Consider the following 24,797-nt stretch of genomic DNA (forward strand, 5'->3'; position numbering starts at 1 on the left):
AGTCCAGTTATTTACCTTGGGAGTGCCTTTATCTATCCAGTTTCACAACCTAGTCATTGTTGTTTTTATAGATATGAAAGCCTTTTTTAATCTGATATGTTAGAATTGACGGAATTTCTAATGCGAAAACCGGAAATTATAGTATTACGACATCTACCGCACAACGTCAAATTTCCCTTTATTCTTTGCGACACAACAATGGCGGCGCCCATGTGAAATATCCCGCCCGGTGCAGATATTTCGGGGTTTGTTGAGTTTTCCTCTGCGATAATTGTCTGAAATGTTGGTATGATATGCACACAGTCTTGTTTCACACGAGGAGTAAATACACCTGAGTTAACGTTCAGTAGACAAAGCCTGCGGCTATTTTGACTCAACTCGAGTCTACTCGATCCTGTCCGTGGAAAAATTCGCACTGTTGACAGGAAAAAAATTCCACTGGTGACATGATCACCCCGTCGAATGTTAAGTGCGAATTTTTCAAATGTTGACAGGATGATCCTGCCCACAATGCCATTCTTCATACTACGTACTGACGGGATCGTCCTGTCATGATCAATAGCCTCTTACGTAAACAAAATACAGTCTTCACGTATGGAGTAGCAACGGTTTTTCATCAAACTCATGGCATGGCAAACAACTTCTTGATGATTATGATACCCTTCGTTTGCAGGCAAACTGAAGACAAACAAAGATGGTTGACAATTTGGTTCGAAGTTTAACATTAAACATCAACATGTTTATCAGGCTGTGTTTATTATGATGACTTTCTTTCAGGTCAGAAACACAAACACATAACTCCAAACCATGTTACAAACAAGATGTGTGAGGTTTGTGAGTGCAGTGTCGAGGCATCCACCATCCACCGTAGTACCGACCAATCACCACACTGGACACAGCAGGAGAAACTGTCACACTGGCAGGTATGATGTCATCGTTGTTGGAGGAGGGCATGCTGGGACAGAAGCGGCGGCAGCGGCTGCTAGGATGGGGGCCAACACACTCAAGGTCACTCACAAACTGGACACTATTGGTGAGTATTATGAAGGAGCGTTATGAAGCTCTGTTGGGGCTGCACTGTCTTTTCGACGGGTCTTAAGATGGGGGTCCCGTGTTCAAGGAGGTACCTCAAGCATATTAAAGGGGAAGGGCTAGCAACCCCTCCCTGTAAAAATATACCCTGCTACTGAAACAGCAAGGAAACCATCTTACATTAAACCTATGTATTCCCTTTACCTCAGGTGAGATGTCGTGTAACCCATCCTTTGGAGGTGTTGGGAAGGGTCACCTGATGAAAGAGATTGATGCACTAGATGGAGTCTGTGCTAGGATCTGTGGTGAGAATTGAAAAAAAAACATATTCCTATATAGGAACCTAAAGTATAATCTCAGTGGTATTCATGTAATAGTACGGCAGCCTTATATATCAGACTGAAATAGCATCATGTATCATCTGAGAATTTGTCTTAATGCAATATTTTGTTACCCGTCTGTGCTTGAACCAAAGTGATTAATATCTCTGATACTACTTTTTTTTGACAGACAAATCAGGGATTCAGTACAAAGTTCTAAACACAAGAAAAGGCCCTGCAGTATGGGTGAGTTATATCAAAGTTATGTATGTAAACTTAACTGTAATCTTTGAAGTTGTGCAATGTGTGTGTGTATATCATCACATTTTTTTGCACAAGCTATGGAGCTTTTAGTATTACGTTTAGAAGGTAATAAGGTGATAAAGTATCTTTACTATAGTTCTCAAAGATATTGAATAGATATTGATATGATGTAAATTGCATTTAGGGATATTGTTGGGAATACCGGTAGACTGGGCTGTGTCCTTATAACCACAGCATTTGGCCTTGCTTTTAAGGCTTTTCCTTTGGCCTAATCAAAGGAAACTCCACAAAGGACGCTCCACAAAGTAATTCTGACACCACCCTCCCAATCAATGTTTATGCTGTCCCAGTATCTGGTATGAGGAAAAAACAACACTGGCAGTGTGTGTGTGTGTGTGTGTGTGTGTGGAATACATCTACATGTGTATGTAATTAACAGGGAAACAGGGTGTCCTCTTGGTGTTCTCTGCAAAAGGAGGGCGTCTAATTCCTTGTTTTCTTAGTGTGGGGCATCCAGAAGATGCCCTGACGCCCTACTAGCTAATAGCCCACCCCCCTGCCCCTTCTAATACCCTGATGTTTTTCTTCCCCGCTATACTACTCCCTAACCACTATCTTGTACACGTATATCCCTGCAGGGCCCTAGAGCACAGATAGACCGATCTCTGTACAAGAAACATCTACAGGAGGAGCTGTTCAACAACACTCCTAACCTCACCTTCCTGGCCAGGCCTGTGGAGGATCTGATCCTGACAACCAACAGTCAACCAGACTCTGATGTCTGTAAACAACTGGTGCAGGGGGTCAGGCTGGGTAAGACTTGTATTTCATCATCTATCCCTTATAATTTGTCTATCTGTGTGACCATTGGGGCACCACAAAAGATCTGGCAATTAGTCCACCTGTGTCATGCCTGTCTATTCTCTGATTGCCTTCCCCTCTTTCTTCCTTTTACCTGGCCTTGGTACTAAAGATTCCTAATGTTTGTAATAACTCCTGCTTCTGTAGTTTCTCTGTCCTTGGTACTGAAAATGTAGTTTTATTGACATTGGTATCTCTCTTAAGTGCTTAATGACATTCTCTATTGTAATGATTTATTCAGCTGATATTTTACGACTGTACATTTGTACATTTGTTTTAGAGATAAGATGGTCCTAAAGATTCCTCTTGTTTGATTAAGCCTCTTGAGTGTCCCACCTACCCGCTTCGTTAGTTCCTCTGTCCTTGGTGCTGAAAATGTGGTTTTATTGTCACCAGTCCCTCTCCTTGGTGCTGAATGACATTCCATTATCTATTCAGCTGATATTTGATGTACTATTGTATTGGGATGAAGGGTTGCCTTTTCTTAATCATAGGTATCACTATTTTAGCTAATGATAAAGACAGGTCCCAATGGTGCAAGCGGTATTGCTACCCCACTGCTTCGCCATCTCGATCAAATTCCATGGATCCTTGGGCCCAAGTTCAATCCTAGGGTCAGACCCAGCTCAGACATGTTGTATGGGATTGCATTTGTCATTTCAAATTCAGCCCTATATATGAGGGAGCTTGAGGTGTAAGCCTCTAGTGTCAAACCTCTGAACGTAAAAGAACCCAGCACACTTATCGAGAAGAGTAGGGGTGACCCGGTGTACTTGGCAAAAAAATGTGAGCCGTGGTGAATCTGCATTGCACTACCACTAGCTACTTGAAAAAGCATCATGCTTCACCTCAATTGAGGATGACTGCTTTACCTTTTGCTTTACCTTATTATGGACCCATTTAGTATATAGATGATGCAGCTCTATCTTCTCCAAATGTTTTCATTCCTCCAACATCACTTGTGTACCATGACAAATCATTCTGGGATGTGTTCTCCACAGATGATGGACAGTGTATCCATGGCGACACCGTTGTCCTGACAACCGGCACCTTCCTGAGGGGACAGATCAACATCGGTCTGGAGACCAGACCAGCAGGGAGGGTGGGGGATGCTCCGGCCATTGGGCTGGCCAAGTCACTGGAGGACGCAGGCTTCACTGTGGGCAGGCTGAAGACAGGTGGGGGCCAGGCTTCATTCGTTCAGACTCTTGTAGTACTTAGTTTTATTTTGATTTATTTCATCTGGGTAGCCCTTTCCTTTCCAACGGGGCCCAGAGAACATAGACCATAAATCAAATGTACAGAAAATGATGAAATCCTAAGTAGTCAAACACAATGACATACGGCATACAGTTTGTTCCAGATTCCTTTCAAAATCAAATTCAAATGCTGTAAATGCATTTAAGTTTGCGGCAGTTAAGCTTTCTTGCAGCAACCTCTTCACTGCAAACTTAAAACCACAGTGAAAATGCTCGTTCTGTCTTGTTCCCCCCTACCCCTTGTTTCAACTGCGAATTAAAAACCACATGTACTACCTAGCGCAAAACTGAATTACCACAAACTTGCATTTTACAGTACCTTTCTTTCCCCCCTCTTGTCAGGGTTTCTTTGTGATTTCTGACATGGTGGGTTTATCCTTATCCTTACTTCACAGGTACACCCCCCAGGGTAGATGGACGCACCATAGACTACACGGGCCTGTCCCCTCAGCCTGGGGATGACCCCCCACAGCCATTCTCATTCCTGAACGATGCCGTGTGGATTAAGGTACAGGCTAGATGTTGTACCTAGTGTATGTCTATTCTAGCTGTAGTAAACCTCATGTTTTCATTTGTGAACAGTTTCAAGAGTTTACCAGTTGCAGTTCTTCCATGAACTGCTAGGGGGTGCTAGCAGTCCATAGAAGAAATTTTTTATCACAAAAAAACTATGTCTTTTCTATTGTAGGTCAAGTTCAACTATATTGTTATTGTAGCTCAACTACATTGTTGAATACACATTTAACTTAAATCTTTGTTAAGGAAATCGTATCTTAAATGAGCTTTGTGACTTTGTTACATTTCTTTACATCACTACAGGCCAGGTTCGTAAGTCACTGGATAGTAAAGTTCTTTGTACACACCCAAGTGTTTTATTCATGTCGATGTTTTGCTGACCATCTGTGATCTTCCTCAAGGCAATACTGACTGGTTCTACTTCGAAATGCAGCTAGGTGTCACTGCTAACAGATGTGGTCCCTTGAGTTCATTATCAAAAAGAATTTACAAGAATGTACTGTCTACTGGACAATGTAGAACAGGGCTTGAAATAGTGGGTTCATGATTGTGCACCAAAAATTGGAACTGTGCACCTTATTTTTGACTGTGTTTTTGTACGCTATAGGGTAAAGGTACTATTGTACACTAGTATACAGAATATTCTTGAAATGTAAGTATCAGAAAAAGCAATATTAATAATAACCTTTTGTCCTGCTTTATTTGATGCATTACTTCTTTGAAATTTTGAAGTTAACCATACAATTACAGATTGAAGTTCTTAAGAGAGGCAGTAGCATTAAACTTTGTAATCATGTTTTGCTGACATTCAACTTTATTTTATGTGGTGCACCCCAAATTCTTTCTAATCTTTTGGTTGGGTGCATCAGTGCACCTATTTCCAAAAATGAATTTCGTGCCCTGTAAAATATCATTTTGAAAGTGTAAGTTCCACAAAAGTTGCAATGTTTACCATATGGATGATTCAGTAATTCGGTAAATGAACTTTTCAGCCAGAAGACCAGGTGATGTGCCACCTGACACACACCAACTCTACTGTGGACAAGATAATCCTGGATAATCTTCATCTGGACAGACATGTGCAGGAGGAGACCACTGGGCCAAGGTGTGTGTCATTGGGGATCTATATCTTTATAGCCTGTATAACTGCCTTTTGGCATAACACACCAGCTTCTGTATCTGTACTAGTACAAATGTATAGTCGGTATACTGTACTGTAATTGCCTTTTGGCATAACACACCAGCTTCTGCATCTGTATTGCCAGTACATGTATATCCATCCGCCTTTCAGTGTAACCCACCAGCTTGAGAGGCACGTGGCACTGTGAAGCTTGTTTTATTACACTGAACGACCTGTCACACCTAACCTTTGTTCTTCAAGCTGCAAGCACTGTTTAAAGCTATCTAGTGAGGATGCCCCTACATGTACATCTTATAACTTATGCATGGCAGTGGTAGAAATACTTTTTTTCAGTGTTCTGCAATATTGCAGAATGTCAAAAAATTTTTCTGCAACTTGAAAATATTTTCTGCAAATACACAAGACACCTTCTCAACTTGATAATGCCTATATATACTTATATTTACATCATATCTAGCTTTGCAACATTGCTGTTATTCTTTATTCTCACTCTATCTTTAATTTTTACTAGCAAAATTTGAAACAGGAATAACATACATGTGCGTGAAAAATATTCAAATGAATAGCGAAAATTGCAACAGCAAAAGCGTATCTATTCAATATTAAAATAATGAAAAATTCAAAATAAAGAAACTTCACGCAAACCTTGCCCTCTGCGTAATTCTATTTTTTATAAATTTGAAAAATTGCTATCGGTTTTAAACATCGGACTCCGAGTTCGAAAAATCGGCCCTCAAGACGGCCCGGGGATGTTATTGTTTTTCACGTGGGCGCCCCCCTCCCCACTGTCTCGGCACAGGAGGAAATGTCCCGCCTTCTCCACGCAAGGCGGTGCTCTAGATCTATCTGAGTAGTTCTCAACTTCATCGCTGCCATCTGGGCTTGAAGGACCATGGACTAATGTAGCAGCCACCGTTTCGTTCCTTCTGTCATCGCGCCCATGTCCCGAGTTCAGGCCCCGAAGAAATCGCATGCTTGCGACATACTAGAAACATCCGGGAATTGTTTTCCCGACTTTTGCCGACCTCGAGATCGTGACCGCGGAGATTAGCGAGGGTTGACGGAAATGCACGAATTTGACATTTTCTCACATGATTCGTCTCCGAAGTTATCACGGAAAGGGCCGAAAAAACTGGTGCTAACCAGGCAGTCGGAACGCACCGAAACGCCGCCATCTTGCGCGGCGGTGTGGGTTTCAGTTTATATCTACAGCGCCGCTAGTTTGCTTACTAGCAAGTCTATATGAATTATAATCTCCTGAATTGAGAGCCATTTAATCCCGAGTCTGTTTTTTTTCTTCTGCAAAATTGCAGATTGTTTAATTTTTCTTCTGCAATCTTGAAAATCTTTATGCATTTTGCAGATTGCAGACGGGTATTTCGAACGCTGCATGGCCTAATTAGTATATGCGACTGGTTGATTTTTTTTTTGTACTTAAGATTACTGAGGAGTTTTTTTCTGTTCCAATGGCAGATATTGTCCCTCCATTGAATCCAAGGTCTTGAGATTTCCCAAGAGGCCCCACCAAATATGGCTGGAACCTGAAGGTATGATACATAGTATGCACATAGTTACAAGTAAACATTGAGAAAGTTTTGATGTCAACATCAGGTTTACCAATTGCAGTTCTTCCGTGAATTGCTAGGTGGTGCTACCAGAGCATGAAGAGAGATCACATACATGTATCACAAACTGTTGTACTCTAGCACACCTGTACTGTTAAAAGATCTGCATTTGTCTTCAGTGTTTGTGTACAATTTAATTCATATTTGTATGGTCAATATCACATTGCTTAAGATGAGTTTATGAAAAATGGAAACAAATTTTCTCTGGGTGAAAATAAAAAGGTAAAGAGGTTGAACCTCAGACTGAGGGTGAAGCATGACACTTTTTTGTTAGCTTGGATACTTGGATACTTTATTCACTCCATTAGCTATCAAACATTAGCTAGTAGTGCGTTGCGGCTTTGCTATAATCTCCTCCCCCTCTACAGGCCTGGACACCCCCGTGGTGTATCCCAATGGTATCTCCTGCACCCTGCCAGCAGAGGTTCAGGTGGACATGGTCCGACAGATCAGGGGGCTGGAGAGGGCAGAGGTCATGCAGCCAGGTAGGGCCAGCGTTCTTTCTGATTCTCAATGCTGAAAAATCATTTGATAACTGTTTATAACAACACCAATGCCTATCCACCAAAAACAAGTCTACTATATGCTGTTACAGGAAACAAAAGGGTTTGGTTGGAAAATCTACTATACTAAGCTAAACATAACCCAAAGCCAATTGGTGTAATACGGATGAGAACTTGACTTTGGGGTATATTTAGCATAGTATAGTTGGTTTTCCAATGGTACCTTTTAGTTCCCTTTAAACCAACAAATTGGGTAACGAATGCTAAAAAAAGCACAACTTTCTTGGCAGGGTTTTTCATTATTGTAAATCTTGAAATGCTTGCAGTGGTTCAATTTTTGCAGTTACCTCTCCGCCATGAATTCAGGACACCACGAATTTTTGTTTCCAATGTATTACTCCATTATTATTATTGTTGCAATTTTTAATAAAGATAAAGATAATGTAGTATTACTGTCAATCGTTTCAACTTTGAGCATAAAACACAGCAAGATCCTCCTTTCCCCTTCTACCGTGAAATCAACTCCCCGTAAACCTAAATGAATTTACAGTACTTTGTTAAACCCCATTTCTAGGTTACGGAGTAGAGTATGACTACATGGACCCTCGGCAGCTGAAGGCATCCTTAGAGACCCACAGGATTAAGAACCTATTCTTTGCTGGGCAGATAAACGGCACCACAGGGTATGAAGAGGCAGCAGCACAGGTATGGTACCTTTTGAGTTTGAATTTCCTGAAAATATGATGAGGCCATCTTGATTTGATTATATGGATGACATCCGCGCGCATCAATTTTCGTCCATTTCCACACAAAAAAGTTTTCTACCATACTGTAATCGTGGAAAGCAGCTATGGAATGAGCAAATGTATGCCGTAAATTGCACACAGATATTTCGGAAAACAGATACTAATGACTAGGATGCCAAACTCGAAGACCAAAAATGAAGAATCCATTCTTTGGTATACGATTTTCTGTCTGTTTAGTCATTTCTTCAACCTTCCTGACCATGTGGACTTCATAATGAAGGCAACTTTTTTTGGGGGGGGGAGGAATTTTTTTTTATTCAAAAACTCGCATCAGTTTTGGGGTTCCCACAGGATGTCGTCCATATAATCAAATCAACATGGACTAAAGGAGGGCAAAGTAGAATTGTCTAGATAGGTCACTAGATGAGTATCATCTGAATACATGTACAGTTCATACATCTCTGTTGAAGAAAAGTCAGCTATGAATGTATGTGTACATGTAACTTGAAACTCAACTGCCACTTCCCAGTGTGATTTACTCATGAAACATTGTTTTGTCTATGTTCTGTAGGGTCTCATAGCAGGAATCAACGCAGTGTTGAAGGCACAGAACAGACCAGCCTTCACTGTCAGCAGGACAGAAGGGTACATTGGAGTCCTCATAGACGACCTCACCACACAGGTATTTCTTGTTTTACTCATTATTGTGAATTTCTTGCCGATTCAGTCTGTCTTCTCTTAATTCATCCTTCCTGACCACTTAGATTTCCTGATGATGGCAACTTTTTTTCCCAATTTTTTTTTTTATTCGCACACTCGCATTAGTTCTGGGATTCCCAGAGGATGTGATCCATATAATCAAATCAACATGGCCTGAAGTAACTTATTTGTATAACTAATTTGTATACAGGGAACCAACGAGCCGTACCGAATGTTCACCAGTAGAGCAGAGTTCCGACTGTCCCTGAGACCAGACAACGCTGACGAGAGGCTGACCGAGAAGGGACACCAAGCAGGATGTGTCAGTCACTACAGATATCACACGTTCATGGACATCAAACACTCACTGGACAGGAGTTTACAGCTCTTAAAGTAAGTCTTCTGACTTCACCAGTGAATATCTGTTTGATACATCATACAGTATGTTAGGGATGTCTCTACCTTTGGCTCAATTGGTAGCAGCCTCATTGTTGAGCCCCTGGATCCAATTAGTTTGTAACTGTCTTTTGGGAATTAAGGGATGTATAATGGGGATTTCGTGTTCGAGGGGGTGCTTCAAGCACGTTAAAGGGGAAGGGCTAGCAACCCCTCCTGGAAGGGCTAGCAACCCCTCCTTGTAAAGATATACCATGCTACTGAAACAGCAAGGAAACTTGCTGACCTATGTGCCACTAAGCACTGCAAGGGTCTGAACAAAGGAACAAAAATTGCTGAAGATTCCTCATACATGTACTTGATAAGGCCGCTTTAGTTTCTCTGTCCTTGGTGCTGAACATGTGGTTTTATTGTCACCAGTCTCTCTCCTTGGTGCTGAATGACATTCTATCATCTGTTCAGCTGATATTTGATATACCAAATATAATCAAACTAGTCATTAAAGGCAACTTGCTGAAAACTGGTTAAGATGTACATGTATACTTTCAGAGAATAGTGATAGACACCTTTAGTCTTTAACTTTCAAATTGTTACTGGGAGCGGGAAAAGAATTTTAAGCTGAATACATGCAATTGTGCATTTTACTGATCGTATGTCATTTAAATCTCTGCAGATCCTTCAGTCAGTCATCAGCCAAGTGGAAGAGGCAGCTGAAGTATGACCTGTTGAGTGACACAAAGTCAGGAACTCAAAGGTGAACCAATCATAACAGAATAGCTAAGCCCCTTTTTAATGCCTCTTTTTTCACAGCTCACAAGTTATAATACTGTAACAGAAAATTTCTCTACATTGTATGCACCAAAACAATCTCCAAATAGAAATTCAACAATGTATGTACCGAAAATACTCTCCATATTGAAAGTATCTACTGTGTATCTACCTAAACCATCAAACCATAACATTTCGCTGCAGAGTGCTCAGGGTAAATGCTTATTGTCAATGTATTGTTGGAAGCATTTAATCAGCCATTTTTGCCAAATTTTGTGTCATCTATAAGAAAAATGATAAGCTATATGTAACAAGTTGCTGGTTGAAATGCTTTCAGAAATAACCAAGTACTTTTAGAAGGCTTATTTGATGCCTTTCTTCTTTTCCTTTTCTTTTACCATATAATATATTATCTATATATTACTAGAGAAAATGTACTAGTATGTAATATATCAACTTATGTAAGAGATCAACCAGTAGCACCCTGTCGCTGCAGCACCCTACAACTGATAATGTCCATAATAATATCTTTATGCAAAGAATTAATATTTCATCATTCTGGATGTTCCAGTGCCTTTGACCTGCTGAAGTATCCAGATATAACGATCTCCAGATTAGTAGATGTTGTTCCTGAGTTGAGACACCTGGTACCAAACAGACAACTATGCAACAGACTCAAGATAGAAGGTATGTCACAAGTTCCAAATGGATACAGGCATCAAATGCCAACGCTACTGTCTTATCATCCCATTATATACTACCTAATACAAATATACTCCATCGAAGAAATGCATGAAAAATCTGTTTGGGAAATCGTTATGTGCTGGTTGATGGTTTGAACTACGTATGTACGAGGTCCAAGGTGAAGGTGCCTATCTTGCAAACAGTTCTTGTCTGGACCATGCTTAATACATATGTCCAGATGTGTTTGTTTATGTCTCAGGGACCTTCAACTTTGATATACAGTCAAGCCTGGTCGGCAACCACCTGGCACAGGCAACCACCTCCAGTCACAAGCCATATTAAAACAGTACCGTCCATATTTACATAGTCAACCCCACCCTGTCCTCAGCGACCAACTGTCCTCAACAACCATTTATCCCCTGGTTGGTTGCTGAATCCAGGTTTGACTGTACATGTATTACCTAAAATTTTTCTCTCTGCCCATGCGTAATTGGAAGCATGAACAGACTTATACAAAATAACCCATGGCCTAACATCACATATGTTCCCGCGCTTGTTCCTGACTCAGCGACGTACGCGTGCATGATGAAGAAACAGGAACAGGAGATACAGGAGGTGAGGCGGGACGAAGCCATGGCCCTGCCCGACAACCTGGACTACACCCGGTTACACGTGTCAACGGAGGTCATAGAGAAACTGGCCCTGACAAGGCCACAGACGGTACATATAATTTCTCTGATATTCGAAGCAGATCTGTACAGGGGCAAAATTGTATCAGGCTGGGGGGGCAAATCGTATCATAGGGGGCAAAACTGTATCCGGCTGGATGTGATTCTGCTCCCGTAGGTATCTGCTTTGATTATAATTTCTCATCCCAAATAGCTAGAAGTACTTCAGATTGTTTGTTTCACATAACCTGCCTTTAGATGGAACACAAGAGACGTAACACAACAAGCTGTATAAAATTGGACTGTAAAGTTTGATCCAGTCACACCGGGATGGACCCCTACTCATTTCCATAAGTATGGTGTAGTTAATGTAACATGCTCGTGGTATGACTCTCCTAAAACACTGGGCCTCGAGCTTACATCCCATCCAAGAGCATGTTTCTAACTGTAGCTACGTATTCATTTTCACCTGACTGAAATGAGGAAATAGGTGCCTTTCCCAAGGGTACAACATATTGGGGCCTGCTTGGGATTCAAACCAAGAACCTTTTGATTTTAAGGATTTATTATTAATGCAATTATATCTGCTTATCTCATATCTAGAACTGTATTTTAGCTGTCATGTAAGGACAATGAATAAATAAAACTTTTAATTTTTATTATCTGTGCACTTTTGCAGATTGGAGCTGCTAGCAGAATACCTGGTATCACACCAGCTGCCATGGTTCAACTTCTGAGATATGTCAAGCACTTCAAGAGACAGAAACATGGGTCGGAGACCCAAGAACTCAGTCCAGCTTGACATGGAGCGATGACATTAGGACTTGTGCAATATATGTGGATATGGTGGCGGACAGTTGGATATTACATGATGGTTATAGGCTTTTAAAGAAATTTGAAATCTGTAACATGCTTATTTTAGATTTATATGGGAAGTGCTATCTGCCGGCCTCTTCTTTAATTTTTCAACTTGAGTAAGCTGTCTTCTCCCAGATATGTAGATTTTTTTTTAATTTATACACATGAACAGTGTCATATTCTGTTGAATAGATATTTCAGATTTCAAAGTGTTTATTAAAATGTTTACTGTTCATTACTTCTCCATGTCAAAGAGACTATCCCCTACAGTGCTATACAGTAAATTTATTATTTGTACATGATTAATTTTGACATAAGAAGCAACAAGAACGTGCTGTATGGTCAATAAGACAAGTTTATTTTAAAAGGTATACTTTTGGAACTTATGAGGCATTGTACTAAATACTCTTAGCCCTTTATTTTCAATAAAATACTATAATATGACTTCCTATGAAACAAAGACGAGCTTGTAAGCGAACTCCAGCTCTGGGCACCAACTCATGGCCTATGGGCACTCCTGTGTCGGGCGACCCCGACGGACCTACATAGACCAACTTGCTGGGGATGTAGGGGTGAGGTCTGAAGAAGTAGACCAACTAATGGCGGACCATGATGCCTGGAGGGAGAGAACAGCCTTGGTCTGGGCAAGCCGCCTGATATGATGATGACTTCCTCAAAAAGCTTCTGTCATAAACAACTCTTAAACACTTAACGATATCATAATGTTGATTTCATACATTGTCTTGACAGCCTTTGGCACTAACTTCTAAAGACACTCAATGTAAACACTAAAACAATCCCAGACATTTTGACGTAAATGTATCCACTCATTGGCTCAACTGCTAACTGCCATGCTGTCATTGGTTGAAATGCTAATCAATAGACCCCTTTCCAAACTCAGGTATTTTGAGATATGATGGACAGTCAGGATCTGTCTATACATGTACAAGATGGCATAAGAATGTGATATTACATCCGAATGTGTAGTTATGCATGTATCTACAAATTGACAACTGTGAGACAGTATAACATACTAATAAATATACATGTACATATACATACAAACAATACATTTTCAGGAACTATATAAATTTATATACATGACATTGTACTAAAAAACTATATTCCCTTTATGAATTATTCAGGTACTTTTTGTTTTCTTGGTTGATGTCAAAATATTTGTCAACCAGCTTTGGTTGCAACTTTGGCATTTGTTTCGAGTTCTCAGAAAAAATAACTTTTCACAATTCAAATTACCTATAGATATGCTCAAAATTAAAATTGCACTTTAATGATTTATGCCACTGATCCACTCCTTTGTTGCCACTATTATATGCAATTATAATAACGGGATGTACAATTTTATTATTAGTCCCTACATTCCTCCAGTAGTTCAGCTCTTTTAAACATATCTTAGGCCATGTTGATTTGATTAATATATGGATGACATCCGCGTGCATCAATTTTTAAATCATAAAAAGCAGCTGCAAACTGAGAAAACACATGCTGTATGTTAGAAAAAATATTTCGGAAAACAGATATTAATGTCGTAGAATTCCCTCGTCAATTCCATCCAAAGTCAAAGAAGAAGTTTTGAAAGAACAAAAATGAAGAATCTAAATTCCGGCATACCATACTCTGTTAGTTTTGTTCATCACTCCTGGCCATGTAGATTTAATAATGAAGGAAACTTTTATTTTTTGCCAATTTTTTTTTATTGGCATGCTTGCATCAGTTTTGGGGTTCCCAGAGGATGTCATCCATATAATCAAATCAACATGGCCTTAACATCAAAACACAACAGACTATGTGCATGTGTACTAGCACTGCACATCTAGATAATCCTTGTGGAAGTAGCAACTTCAGCACATTATCTAAACATAATACACTTGTAAGACACCTTTTTGTCTATGATAATATGTGTCATACAGAAAATAAAACTGGCACATTTGTTTAAGAAGACTATCTTTTGCAATCAAAATCTAATGGGCATAAAACAGACTAGTACTGTTACATGTATTCCCAAAAGGGAACATTTATTATAATAGTCTTTCTATTTCTAAAACACATATATTTAGGCGTTTGGAAACTTGATTTTTCGGAAGAGCATTTCTGTTCAAGTTAGCTTCCCTGTCACAGGAGCTGAGGTTTGGGAAGCTTGGTCCATTCTGAAGAGCTCCAACTGTCAGAAGAGGATGTGAAGTTTGTGGAATTCTCAGCAAATGTTCTATACTCCATGAAACAGGTGATGTCCAGTAGGGGATGAAACTCTTCATCCCCATCAACTGGGAAGAAGAATGACAGGGAAAGAATTAGATGTAGAACTGGAATAAACTTTGTGGGGGTTACGGGGGAAAGTAATTTCAAGGCAATTTTACAAGCATTCAGCGGTTGAATCAGCTTGGAATGACCTTTTTTCCTAGACTGTTTTCGAAAAAGATTCTATCATTACAAACTGGAGTGATTATAGGTTGCCAAAATATAAATATATGATCTCTTATCCCATATTTAGTGAATGCATAGCAGTAAAATTAAGGTTTTTAATCAGCTTTATTTTTAGTAAGGGCATTTGATATTAAATTAATTGTACTTCTTAACATTTGTCATTTCAAGTTTGACATGAAACAAAAGTTGATTTTCAAGTCACGACATGTTAGATGTCAAACTCTGCCATAAGACTAAAGAAATGTCATAGTTATAATAAAAAGAGAAAAACATTCTCAAGACTAAAGCCTAAGCAACAGGACAAAGTTACAGTTAAAGGTACTGTAGTATGAAAATTAGAATCAAAGGTTGATATTGCTAGCCTGGTATCAAAACCTCTTATAGGTGCCAAGTCTCTTTCATTCTCTCTATTTGTGGGGAGGACAAAAAAAACTTGGCAGCTATAATACTTTGGATACCAGGCTGACACATAGGCAGAACAGAACTACAAGGAATTCAGTACTTACCTTTTGTAAACACAACTGTCAAGCTACACATGGAGAAGCACAGATCAAGCAACATGCAGAAGGGAAGAAAATCTGTTGTAAGTGATCAGCTGCGAAAGTCTATACCAGGACTGTCTACAGGGCCCGTCCCTCCGCCCCAGGACAGAAATTGGAACTTCATGACATGAAATTGATGAAAATGCATTTTTTTAGGCTTAAAATGACAGATTTTAACCACAAAAATTAAAACATTGGCTCTAAAACATTGAGAGGGACGGGAAAAAATGTCAAGCTGGAGACAGCCCTGGTCTATACTACATTAGACCCCCTTTTCACTAGACGGCGATCAGTAAGCAACTGTTGAGCAACCAAAATTTGGCCCTTGATTTTATACCTGAAACGTATTGCATAATGATTGTGATTTAAAAGACGACAAAACGTACCAATATTCATTCTTTATCCATGGAATTTGTTGACCAATTTGTCAAATTTCTGGTTGCTCAGCGGTCATAGCCTCTAGTAGAAAGGGAGTGATAGCCACTACAGTAACACACAGCTGACATACCGATCAGGTACATGTACAGGTTGATGCCAGAATATTTTGTCTGCGTTGTACAATTTTTAAAAAGTGGTCACTAAAAACATTTTTCCTGATTTTGAGAGTTCATTAATGTGTTGGTAAAAGTCATTCTGAAGTTAAACTGCAAATTGCCAACACAAACTTTCCCTGATACGTATTTACTTTATACAAAGTAATGAGACCAGAGCAATTTAGTATTGGAATTTGTTTAACGATTCTTTTGGTAACAGGAAAAGGCCTTAGCAAAACAAAATACATTTAGCAGAATCTAAGATACCTGTATGCAATGTCAATGTCAATTTTTTTGCAAGCGTCAAAGCCATATACATGTACATGGAGAAGTAGACAGCCAAGTTCTAAAATATTGCCTATAATCTACTTTTTAAAAAAGCAGAAGAAATCTATTGTTGAGTTAGAGTCTTACAATACAGTCGACAAATAAGATTAAACAAAATATAATCTCTAGTGAGAAGCAAAGTTTAAGTTACACTTAAAGCAAGATTAGGTTATAATTATAAGATGAGTAAACTATAACTGACAGTAGTGTAGATAAATGTGTAAATATCCATATCGAAGCAGCAGAAATGATTAATTATTACATTATTTCATAGAAACAGTCATTACCAAATCTAAGTCTGAAAAGAAATACATGTTTGTCAAACCAATGATCTTTACCACAAACAGTTCTAAAGTGATAATTGACTTTAAAAAACACAAGGTAAAAATGTTGTCATCCCCACAAAAGCAAAATGTGTACTAAGCCACATCATAGATCATATTGTTGGTACCAACAACATAAACTTGAGATAGAAAAAAAATCATAACCAATGTATTACCAAAATTTCCAAGAATGCGAGACCTTTCTACTCTGTTTGCTGTGAAAAATAAAAAAGCAAAATGCAATTGATGGAAACGACTGCAACTGTAAAACTTTATTACCTTTAGAAAATTTTTTTAAAAGTGAGTCATAACTTCATGCATTTTATCCTTTACACTATTTTTCATAAAGTTAAGAGACATTGTTTTAAAGAACGACGACACACAATACACAATCAAATACTGTAAATGCATTTAAGTTCGTGTGGTATTAATTTCGCGGAAGGGAGTTCGCGTTTGAAACAATAGTAGCGCTACAGTAACAAAATGGAAACACTTTTTGCTGTGGTTTTAAGTTCCATGAAATTACTGCAAACATTTCTGCATTTACAGTACTACAAGTTTGCTGTCATGCAATCTGAATTCATCGTAATGCTGTCAACCAAATTGTTTGTCTTGACTTGACTTGTGCACTTAATAAATTTTAAAGTATTTTCAGTACATTAACCACTTACTTTCCGAAAGCAGCCCTACGTTCCCGTTGATAAGACTGGTGCGCTGGTCGGACTCGTAGGACGTGGACAGGCCCTCGTCGTGCGACGGTGTGACGCTGCGTGACGTGGCGGGGTCGGGGGTGATGGGTACAGACTGCATGCTGAAGTCTGACTGCCATGGACAGGCACACTGACACCCCTGCCAACCTCTGTACACTAGGGAGTTCAGGAAGGCTTGGAGGGGGTTCAGGATGGCCTGGGGGGACAAGGTAGTTACACTGTAAATCTTAAAATGTTTGCAATGGTTTTATTCTTGCAGTGACCTCTCCACTGCGAATTTATGACCCTACATACATATACGTCTCCAATTCATTACCACTGTACCACAGCATTGTTTCAACGGTGAACTTAAAGCACAGCAAACACCACCTTTAAAGCAAGAACAGGTTACAAAAACAAGAAATTCTGTACTCTTTTAAATACATGTATAGCCTACTACATTGTACAACTACATTGACAATTCTTCCGTGAAATTAAGCCCTGCAAAAATAAATGAATTTACAGTACATGTGAGTTAAAAGAGAGCAAGTCCTTTCTTGAAGAACTCAAACTAATCATTGCAAGGAAAAACATCACTGCTTTATAAAAAGTTAACTTCAGCTACAAACAGAAAGAGCCATTGCTAAAACATACTCTTAGAATACAGACACTATATTTTTTCTCAATGCTGTGTATTTCCCTTTTCAACCATTCATATTAGAACAAAAGGTTTACACTCATCTTTGTATGCCTTTTGTTACATACCATCATATACCACAGGATATGGACGACTGCCTGGTAGATAAAATTTTGTCCTGTCAGTTTGTCCCCAGCAAAGATAAGGACTCCATTCAGGACATTTGGTATCCAACTGTGGAGGAATTAGAAGAACATTGAAGTATTACATTTGTGAAGAAAAATTTTAGAGAACAAATTGTGCATTTCAGCTAGCAAAATGCATCTTCTCGTAAGATAGGAAATCCTTCTTCAAAATATGCGCTGAAAAGTACAAACAAGATTAAACAGCAAGCAATACATTGGTATCATTCAAGAAGTGATCCTTCAAATGAAAAATTATTTTAACATAACATACGAAAATTTTATCCTTCAAATGAAAAACTATCATGATAACATAATCATAAAAATTGAGCTACTCAACTTACCATGCAAAGAAGACCAGTACAACATTGAAGAACTTTAACCTGACAGACTGTACAATGGCTCTCTCAATGTCTGTGTACTTTCCTCTTCTACTCTTTAAGATGGATGGAACTATATATAAAGAAGTAAAAAAATAACTTTAAGAAAGGTCAACTATGTTTCACACCAAACAGATAGATATACAGATATATCAATATTCATACATGTATCTAGCTTTTTTAGGACAATTCAGTTGTTTAACTTTAACAAATTTTACATACACAAGGCTGACAAAGAAGTGTTAACCTGAATTAAAATTAATCCGAGTTACATAAATCCACCACTTTGAAAAAAAGTGTATTCGAGAGATCTCTAGTGCAGCACCCTCCAGGTATGCATAGTTTAGATATACAAGAGTGCATTATACTGGCGGACGTTGGGTTGGAGATCTGTTCGGACGTATCTTATCTGGGTGGCGGAATTATGTACCCTGGTGGAAGTATGTTAGTAGATGTTACTTCTGCTTGTTAAATACAATGAAGAAAACAGTTTGGTTACATACATCTAAAACTCAAACAGGAGACTTAGAAATGGTACTCGAACTTACTAGTATGTAGTCTTACCTGATCTTGAAGAGGATATGTAGAGGATTGGGTTGAGAATCATGACCAGTACGATGGGGATGTAGGTGGACAAGTAGTTAGGGACCAAGTGGCTCTTCCCATCTTCACATCTGTCATAAGGAGGACATTTAGGTAGAAAAATTATAAGTGCTACAAAAATATGTCAAAAATGTACGTAGAACAGTCAAAAAGTCAAATACTGTAAATGCATTTATTTTTGCAGTGACTTGATTTCATGACTCAAGATTTACAGTAACAAGCAGAATTATGGAAATTTCACTATTATGGAAATAAAAGGGGTGAAGATAGTTGAAAGGTACTAAAAAACAAAAACAAAAGATAGGTCAACTATGTTTCACACCAAATAGATGTATATACATCATACATGTATCTAGTTTTTTATGACAATTCAATTCTTTAACTTTAATACATTTTCATTGTTGAATGGTACTCTAACTTGAAATGATAAAATACATTAAACGAAATTGTGTACTCTTGCGTGATGGCTGTAAAAAATTATCTACTTACTCCCAACCAGAAGGATAGAAGAGAAATGTCAGCCCCTCTCCAGTTAGAACGATCGCCATTCCCCAGCTGATGACATGGTACACCCACAGTTTACTGGGGGAAGGACACAACGTCAACAAAAGCTCAAAGATACCTCCATGATCTATCTTGAGTTTCTCCTTTGTCTGGTTTAATTGTGGTTCATTGATTATGCAAACAAGATTTTGATTAACGTTAAATGTGTCCTTTGATCACTTCCTGTACTATTCTACCAACTCTGAACTCCACATCCCGTCACACCTTGCAGCAACTGTCATTTTGCTCTTCACTCCCTGTCACTCTGTGGTGAGACATGCCTATATATTGCATATGGAAAATGATAACTGCCAAAACACACACAAACAAACCGAAAACAATACCTCTGTAGGTGACATCTGTAGTGGAATGATACATGGTCAACAAAAACAAGAAAACAGGCACACAGTCAGTCAGCTGACTGTTTACCCCCCTCCCCACATGATCTTTGCAGTGACCTGATGTGCCCTCCACCATGTCAACAGTGTTGCCTGCCAATATTTGCTATTAGCACTGTAACATTTACCCACAGCACCAACATGCCAGGCAACTCTTGACACTAATTACTTTCATACAGACTCTAAGTCTTGCCAAGGACATTCTCTATATGTAACGTCCTTGGTCTTGCCAACATGGCAGCCAGGATTCTCAATCTCAGATTGATCAGATTGATCATGGAAAGCTGCACTTTGATTCGTATTGGTGTAAATTGGGTAAGATATGTAATAATGTTGGTAACACTATATCAGTATATGTACACCTTAGGTCCTTACACATTAATTTACACTATTCTTGAACAAAACCAAATTTACAAGATTTTACAAATTTTTCAACCAATCAAGCTTTGTGATTTGAAAATACTTTTAGGAATTTGCAGTTTATTTTCACTTACCTAATATTATACTGACAGCATCTTTGTTTAAAAAAAGAAATAAAAACAAAATAAGAATAAGAATAAAACAATTATTTGCAATAGTCTGATCTTTAAAAAACATGAATTCAACAAACTTTATTACTGGACAAAGAGAATTATCTTCTTTGCAATTTTTGTAAGATTATCATCTTTTTTTTAATGATTATGAATTTATGATGGATTAATACACAGAACCAAAGTTATATGCAGGGCTCATTTTTGGAATAGGAGGACTAGTGCACCGGTACCTAGCCAAGGAATTTAGGTGCACACAAAAAATATCTTGGTGCACAGCATAAGATAATGAAGAATGTCGGTAAAACCGAATTACAAACCTTACTGCCTCTCTTCAGCGCTTGAATCAGAAATTATATAGCTAACTTTAACTAAACTTTAAACAAGTAATATAACAAGGATTTTATCATTGTTGTATTTTATCATTTTTTTCTGACGCTATGTCAAGAGTATGCTGTAAATAGTACAGCAATACCGGTAGTGTACATTAGTACCCCCACATAATGTAGCCCTACACAGTCAACAATTAGGTGCACATATCCAATTTTGTACACAAAAGTGCATAAGCACCCAGCATTTCAAGCCATGATATGCACATGTATATTCTAAGGATTTTATTTTGATGAATGTCTTGACAATACTGATTGAGTGACTCTCTTGCAAACAAACATTCCCAACTAACACTTACCTGAGGCCGTTGAACCCCTTCATGATAATAAACACGTCCACAGCATAGCAGAATGTCCAGAAGTAGGTTGTGATGTAAAACAACTGGATCCAGCCCTGGGCGATGGGGGTACAAAAAAAAACAGTTCAGATGGTATGTTTGGACAATATTTGCTGACAACATAGCTGTGTGAAAAATTGGCTTGTATTATAAGTTGTAAATGTAATACTAGTATCCTCATATGTTCAGGTTTTATTTTATCTCATTTGATATCATCAATTATCCTCATTAATAGTGTCTATGCATTGTACTACTTTAAATCTATCATTCATCGACTAATATGAACCATTGTCCTGCATACCGGACCCCTATATACATGTTTATGGGTTGTACATTACAGAGCCTTTATGTGGGTCCCGTACTAGTATACATGTATGTATGGGTTGGGGGTATTTTTCAGCTGAACGCATCACACCGCAGCGAAATGCACTGAATGCTGAAGTACTTTGCCACAGCAAGTCAAGGGAAAATGACCTGATTAAGAAATCAGATTAATGAAATAAATTGCGTAAAAAAAACAGCAGGACAAGGGTTCAAAGATTATAATCAATCAGGAGAGCCTATTATATAAGCAATATAGGCTTTTTTCCTCCTCCTACACATCTTTCATTGTTTATCACATTGTGTCATTTCTTGTTGGGCAACTTAATAAACAAATAAAAAACAAATAACGAAGATTCATGCCATCTGGTATATTTTGAATTCTTGTTTGAATGTTAAGTAACACACCTTATGCTCCAGTAATAAAAAAGAAGGTACATGGATAAAATGCAGGCTGGGTAGAGTTTTGTCAATGTACATGGAAGAAAAGAAATTGTGACCCACGTACCCCAATAAATGCACAGAAAACTGTGGCGGGAGTAGCGCTGTCTTTTAAAAGGTGATCATCACCAGCCAACCACACCATAGATCGAAGAAAAATACCTGCAAAGGGAAAGGGATATAGAATAAGCCACAAGGTTAGACATCCAGGTAGTAAGATACGCCCAAAATAGTTACTCAAGCAACTGGATAAAATTTTGAAACAGTCAAACGTTTCAGACAGCATCCGCAACAAGCCATCAACCTTTTTCCTCTTAACAAATTCGCATGCATGACACGTACCTAACAGTAACACATAGTTGAAAATAACAGGCAATTTATCAAAAGCAGGTATGAGAATTTTTACACCACCAATGATGCAACAAAACACACACATGTTATCATGGCTTTGTGGGGACTTAATTTTGTGGTAAAAGGCTAAAGGAGTTTTTTTGTGTTTTAAATTGTGGTTAAAACAGTTCTGTAGTACAGTAGTAATACAATTTAGAAAGGCATATTTACCACCGCAAACATTTCAAGCTGTACAGTACATGAAGAATACTCACCTAGACATGCTAAGAGGTCTGCCACGATCAACCACATGACAATTTTCTTCTGCGATGTGAACGGATCCCGACTTCGTCTGAGTCTCATGGATTCTGCTGGAGTTACTCTCTTTGGCAGTAGCTGCACAACAGTCCCTACAATGCTGAATACTGAGCTTGCCAAGCAAACAATATTGTAGGGTGAGTTCTGGTAGTTTATTACCCATCCGCTAAGGTGATCATCTCCGACACAACAGAAGCTTACAAGTTCTGGTGACGCCATATTGTTTTTCAGTCTTTATTTGAATCTAGGATGTTTGATTCAAACCTTCTTGCTCCCACGGAGATTATGGATAAGTGGTGCCTGGGAAAGTTTGTATGAATCCAACGAACACAATCTCTGGAGTGGTGTGGCTGTTTATAACCTTTGTTGTCACGCACCAGGTTTTAGTGATCTCTGCATCCTTCAATGTGGGATAGGTGGATCTTCATAACAGAACCTTGAATAAACATGGATCCATCTGAAAAACAAATGTGCATGAACTTGTACTTATGTAACATGTGTGCTTCAAGTGCCACTTATAATTACTGACCAGCCTAACTGGTCCGGACCTTTAACCTTGCAGTAAGTGCATTGGGTTTGTGCGCTGGTGTCCCTGGTGCAATTCCGGTCCCAGGAGCCAGGAGACTGTACTACTCGCCTTGTGCATTTAACTTGTTTTTTCCACTTTCTTTTACATGTAGACCTCTCAGACTGCCTATAGCCAAGGAGGTTATAGTCTATAGCTTGGATCATAAGTACATTTGGGTAACAGGTCAACTGGCCCCAAGTCCAACTCGCCCCAACTATTTGCGACCAACTCGCCCCAATTTTATATATTAATCAGGGCTTATTGAACTTGGTTTTATATGCATATATCCTACTTCTAAATATTACTTTACATGCTAACAAAGTTTCGTGACTTTAATCTTAACGGCCCGCCGGGTTCACCGGGACCTTCGCCCGCTCGCTGTAATCTCAAGCATGGCTCACTGCTGACTCAAATTATTATTCAAGTACATGCTCAAAGACGCTTAGTTTCCTAGCACATAAGGTAAGTCAACAGTCTTTCGGATCGCCATGCTTGACTATAGCTAGTGGCCGTGCATGGTGACACGGCGGGCCGACATGCCAACCGGGCCCGCCAGCGAATCCCGAGTTCGTTGCTAATACGTGCCCGGCAAAAAAATATGTTAAATTAGAGTCACAAGGTTTGTTAACATGCAAAGTAATCTTTAGAAGTAGGAGTCATGCATATAAAACCAGTATAAAACCAAGTTTGATAAGCACTGATTTGGGGCGAGTTGGTAGTAAATAGTTGGGGCGAGTTGGACTTGGGGCGAGTTGACTAGGATTCCTACATTTGTACTGGTATGGCCACTTTCACTTTGACTTGATTTGCATGGTCACTTTTACTTTCACTTCATTTACATGACCACTTTCACTTCATTTGCATGGTCACTTTCACAACATGTTCCACTGAAGAAATTTAATAAATTAGATTCATTATCATTCTCTAATAAAAGGTGGCATATGTGAACGAACATGTATCATATTTCATCAGAATTCAATTTTCCCAAAACCTATCCACTTGCTCCTTGGACAAAATCTTATCCACACAAGGAACAAGACACCGTAGTTTCCACACTTGTAGGCTTTGCAGTAGGATTTACCATCAGTTTGAATAAGCTCAGGAAGCTGATCAGGAAGGGGTGGGCCTATCACGCAAAGTTGGATTCTTCAGAATGATATTTCTTGTTCCTTGTTCATACCAAGGCTTACCCATTAAAACGTCTGAGAAGTCAGTCTATCATTCTGTTTTGACATATCAGTCCCACATCATGAAACAGACAAACAAACACAAACACCGGTGTGAACATGCCACGGGCTTTATAATAGTGAACATGTAATTCTAACCGAAGAAGAACAGATCTAAGATGCCAGCTAGAACATGCCTTTCAAATTTTCACTCAAATGATTATTCATAAAATAATAAAGTCCAAAGTCTAACATCACTTACCGGCGTAAGGTACTCGCTCGTTGTCTTCTCTGTGATTTCAGTGAACAGATGACAAGTACACGAGCTAAACAATCCAACTTATCGACCAGTAAACCTCTTACCAGATCGTTGTCTCGATGCCTGTCTCTGCACTGGTCTTGTTTTCACAAGTCATATGATGACTTAACCTTTGACCTAAGAGTTGGAATAGTA

At 38.9% G+C, this 24,797-nt stretch overlaps 2 protein-coding genes across 6 annotated transcripts; one reads left to right on the plus strand and one right to left on the minus strand.

Moving 5' to 3' along the window:
• Positions 1-126: 126 nt before the first annotated feature.
• On the plus strand, positions 127-12,578 carry LOC136440249 (protein MTO1 homolog, mitochondrial-like). The gene is made up of 17 exons (XM_066436165.1): positions 127-245; positions 778-1,033; positions 1,242-1,337; positions 1,543-1,598; positions 2,255-2,429; positions 3,479-3,655; positions 4,132-4,244; positions 5,245-5,357; positions 6,867-6,940; positions 7,387-7,503; positions 8,096-8,226; positions 8,839-8,949; positions 9,178-9,359; positions 10,036-10,116; positions 10,702-10,817; positions 11,383-11,534; positions 12,162-12,578. Exons 2-17 carry the CDS (start codon positions 808-810, stop codon positions 12,282-12,284), a joined length of 2,043 nt encoding a protein of 680 aa, XP_066292262.1. The 5' UTR covers positions 127-245; positions 778-807; the 3' UTR covers positions 12,285-12,578.
• A 99-nt stretch (positions 12,579-12,677) lies between these two features.
• LOC136440270 (G-protein coupled receptor 143-like) lies at positions 12,678-24,771 on the minus strand. 5 transcript variants are annotated; one of them, XR_010756645.1, is made up of 12 exons: positions 24,606-24,771; positions 22,567-23,066; positions 22,029-22,123; positions 21,161-21,255; positions 20,437-20,457; positions 19,491-19,583; positions 18,963-19,072; positions 18,363-18,471; positions 17,965-18,070; positions 17,182-17,416; positions 15,292-16,725; positions 14,513-14,625 (listed from the first exon to the last, which is right to left on the minus strand). XR_010756645.1 is itself a non-coding variant. In XM_066436234.1 (12 exons), exons 2-11 carry the CDS (start codon positions 22,826-22,828, stop codon positions 15,310-15,312), a joined length of 1,131 nt encoding a protein of 376 aa, XP_066292331.1. In that variant the 5' UTR covers positions 22,829-23,066; positions 24,606-24,770; the 3' UTR covers positions 14,513-14,625; positions 15,292-15,309. The 5 variants fall into 5 exon arrangements, 4 of the variants coding, with proteins under 4 accessions (XP_066292310.1, XP_066292301.1, XP_066292318.1 ...); XM_066436234.1 differs by having other exon boundaries at positions 15,292-15,314; positions 24,606-24,770; XM_066436213.1 differs by lacking the exon at positions 15,292-16,725 and having other exon boundaries at positions 12,678-14,625; positions 24,707-24,770.
• Positions 24,772-24,797: the final 26 nt, after the last annotated feature.

Source organism: Branchiostoma lanceolatum, chromosome 1 (assembly GCF_035083965.1).
Source record: "Branchiostoma lanceolatum isolate klBraLanc5 chromosome 1, klBraLanc5.hap2, whole genome shotgun sequence".
Lineage (NCBI taxonomy): Eukaryota > Metazoa > Chordata > Leptocardii > Amphioxiformes > Branchiostomatidae > Branchiostoma > Branchiostoma lanceolatum.

Excerpts from the sequence above, each read along its gene's own strand:
- LOC136440270 (XM_066436213.1), bottom strand. The coding sequence starts at position 22,828 with ATGGCGTCACCAGAACTTGTAAGCTTCTGTTGTGTCGGAGATGATCAC. Across the intron at positions 19,584-20,436 it reads TGCTGTCAGTATAATATTAG|TAAACTGTGGGTGTACCATG; the intron begins GTAAGTGAAAAT and ends TCCTTCCCCCAG. Across the intron at positions 19,073-19,490 it reads TTCTATCCTTCTGGTTGGGA|ATGTGAAGATGGGAAGAGCC; the intron begins GTAAGTAGATAA and ends TCCTTATGACAG.
- LOC136440249 (XM_066436165.1), top strand. The coding sequence starts at position 808 with ATGTTACAAACAAGATGTGTGAGGTTTGTGAGTGCAGTGTCGAGGCAT. Across the intron at positions 1,338-1,542 it reads AGTCTGTGCTAGGATCTGTG|ACAAATCAGGGATTCAGTAC; the intron begins GTGAGAATTGAA and ends TTTTTTTGACAG. Across the intron at positions 8,950-9,177 it reads TAGACGACCTCACCACACAG|GGAACCAACGAGCCGTACCG; the intron begins GTATTTCTTGTT and ends ATTTGTATACAG.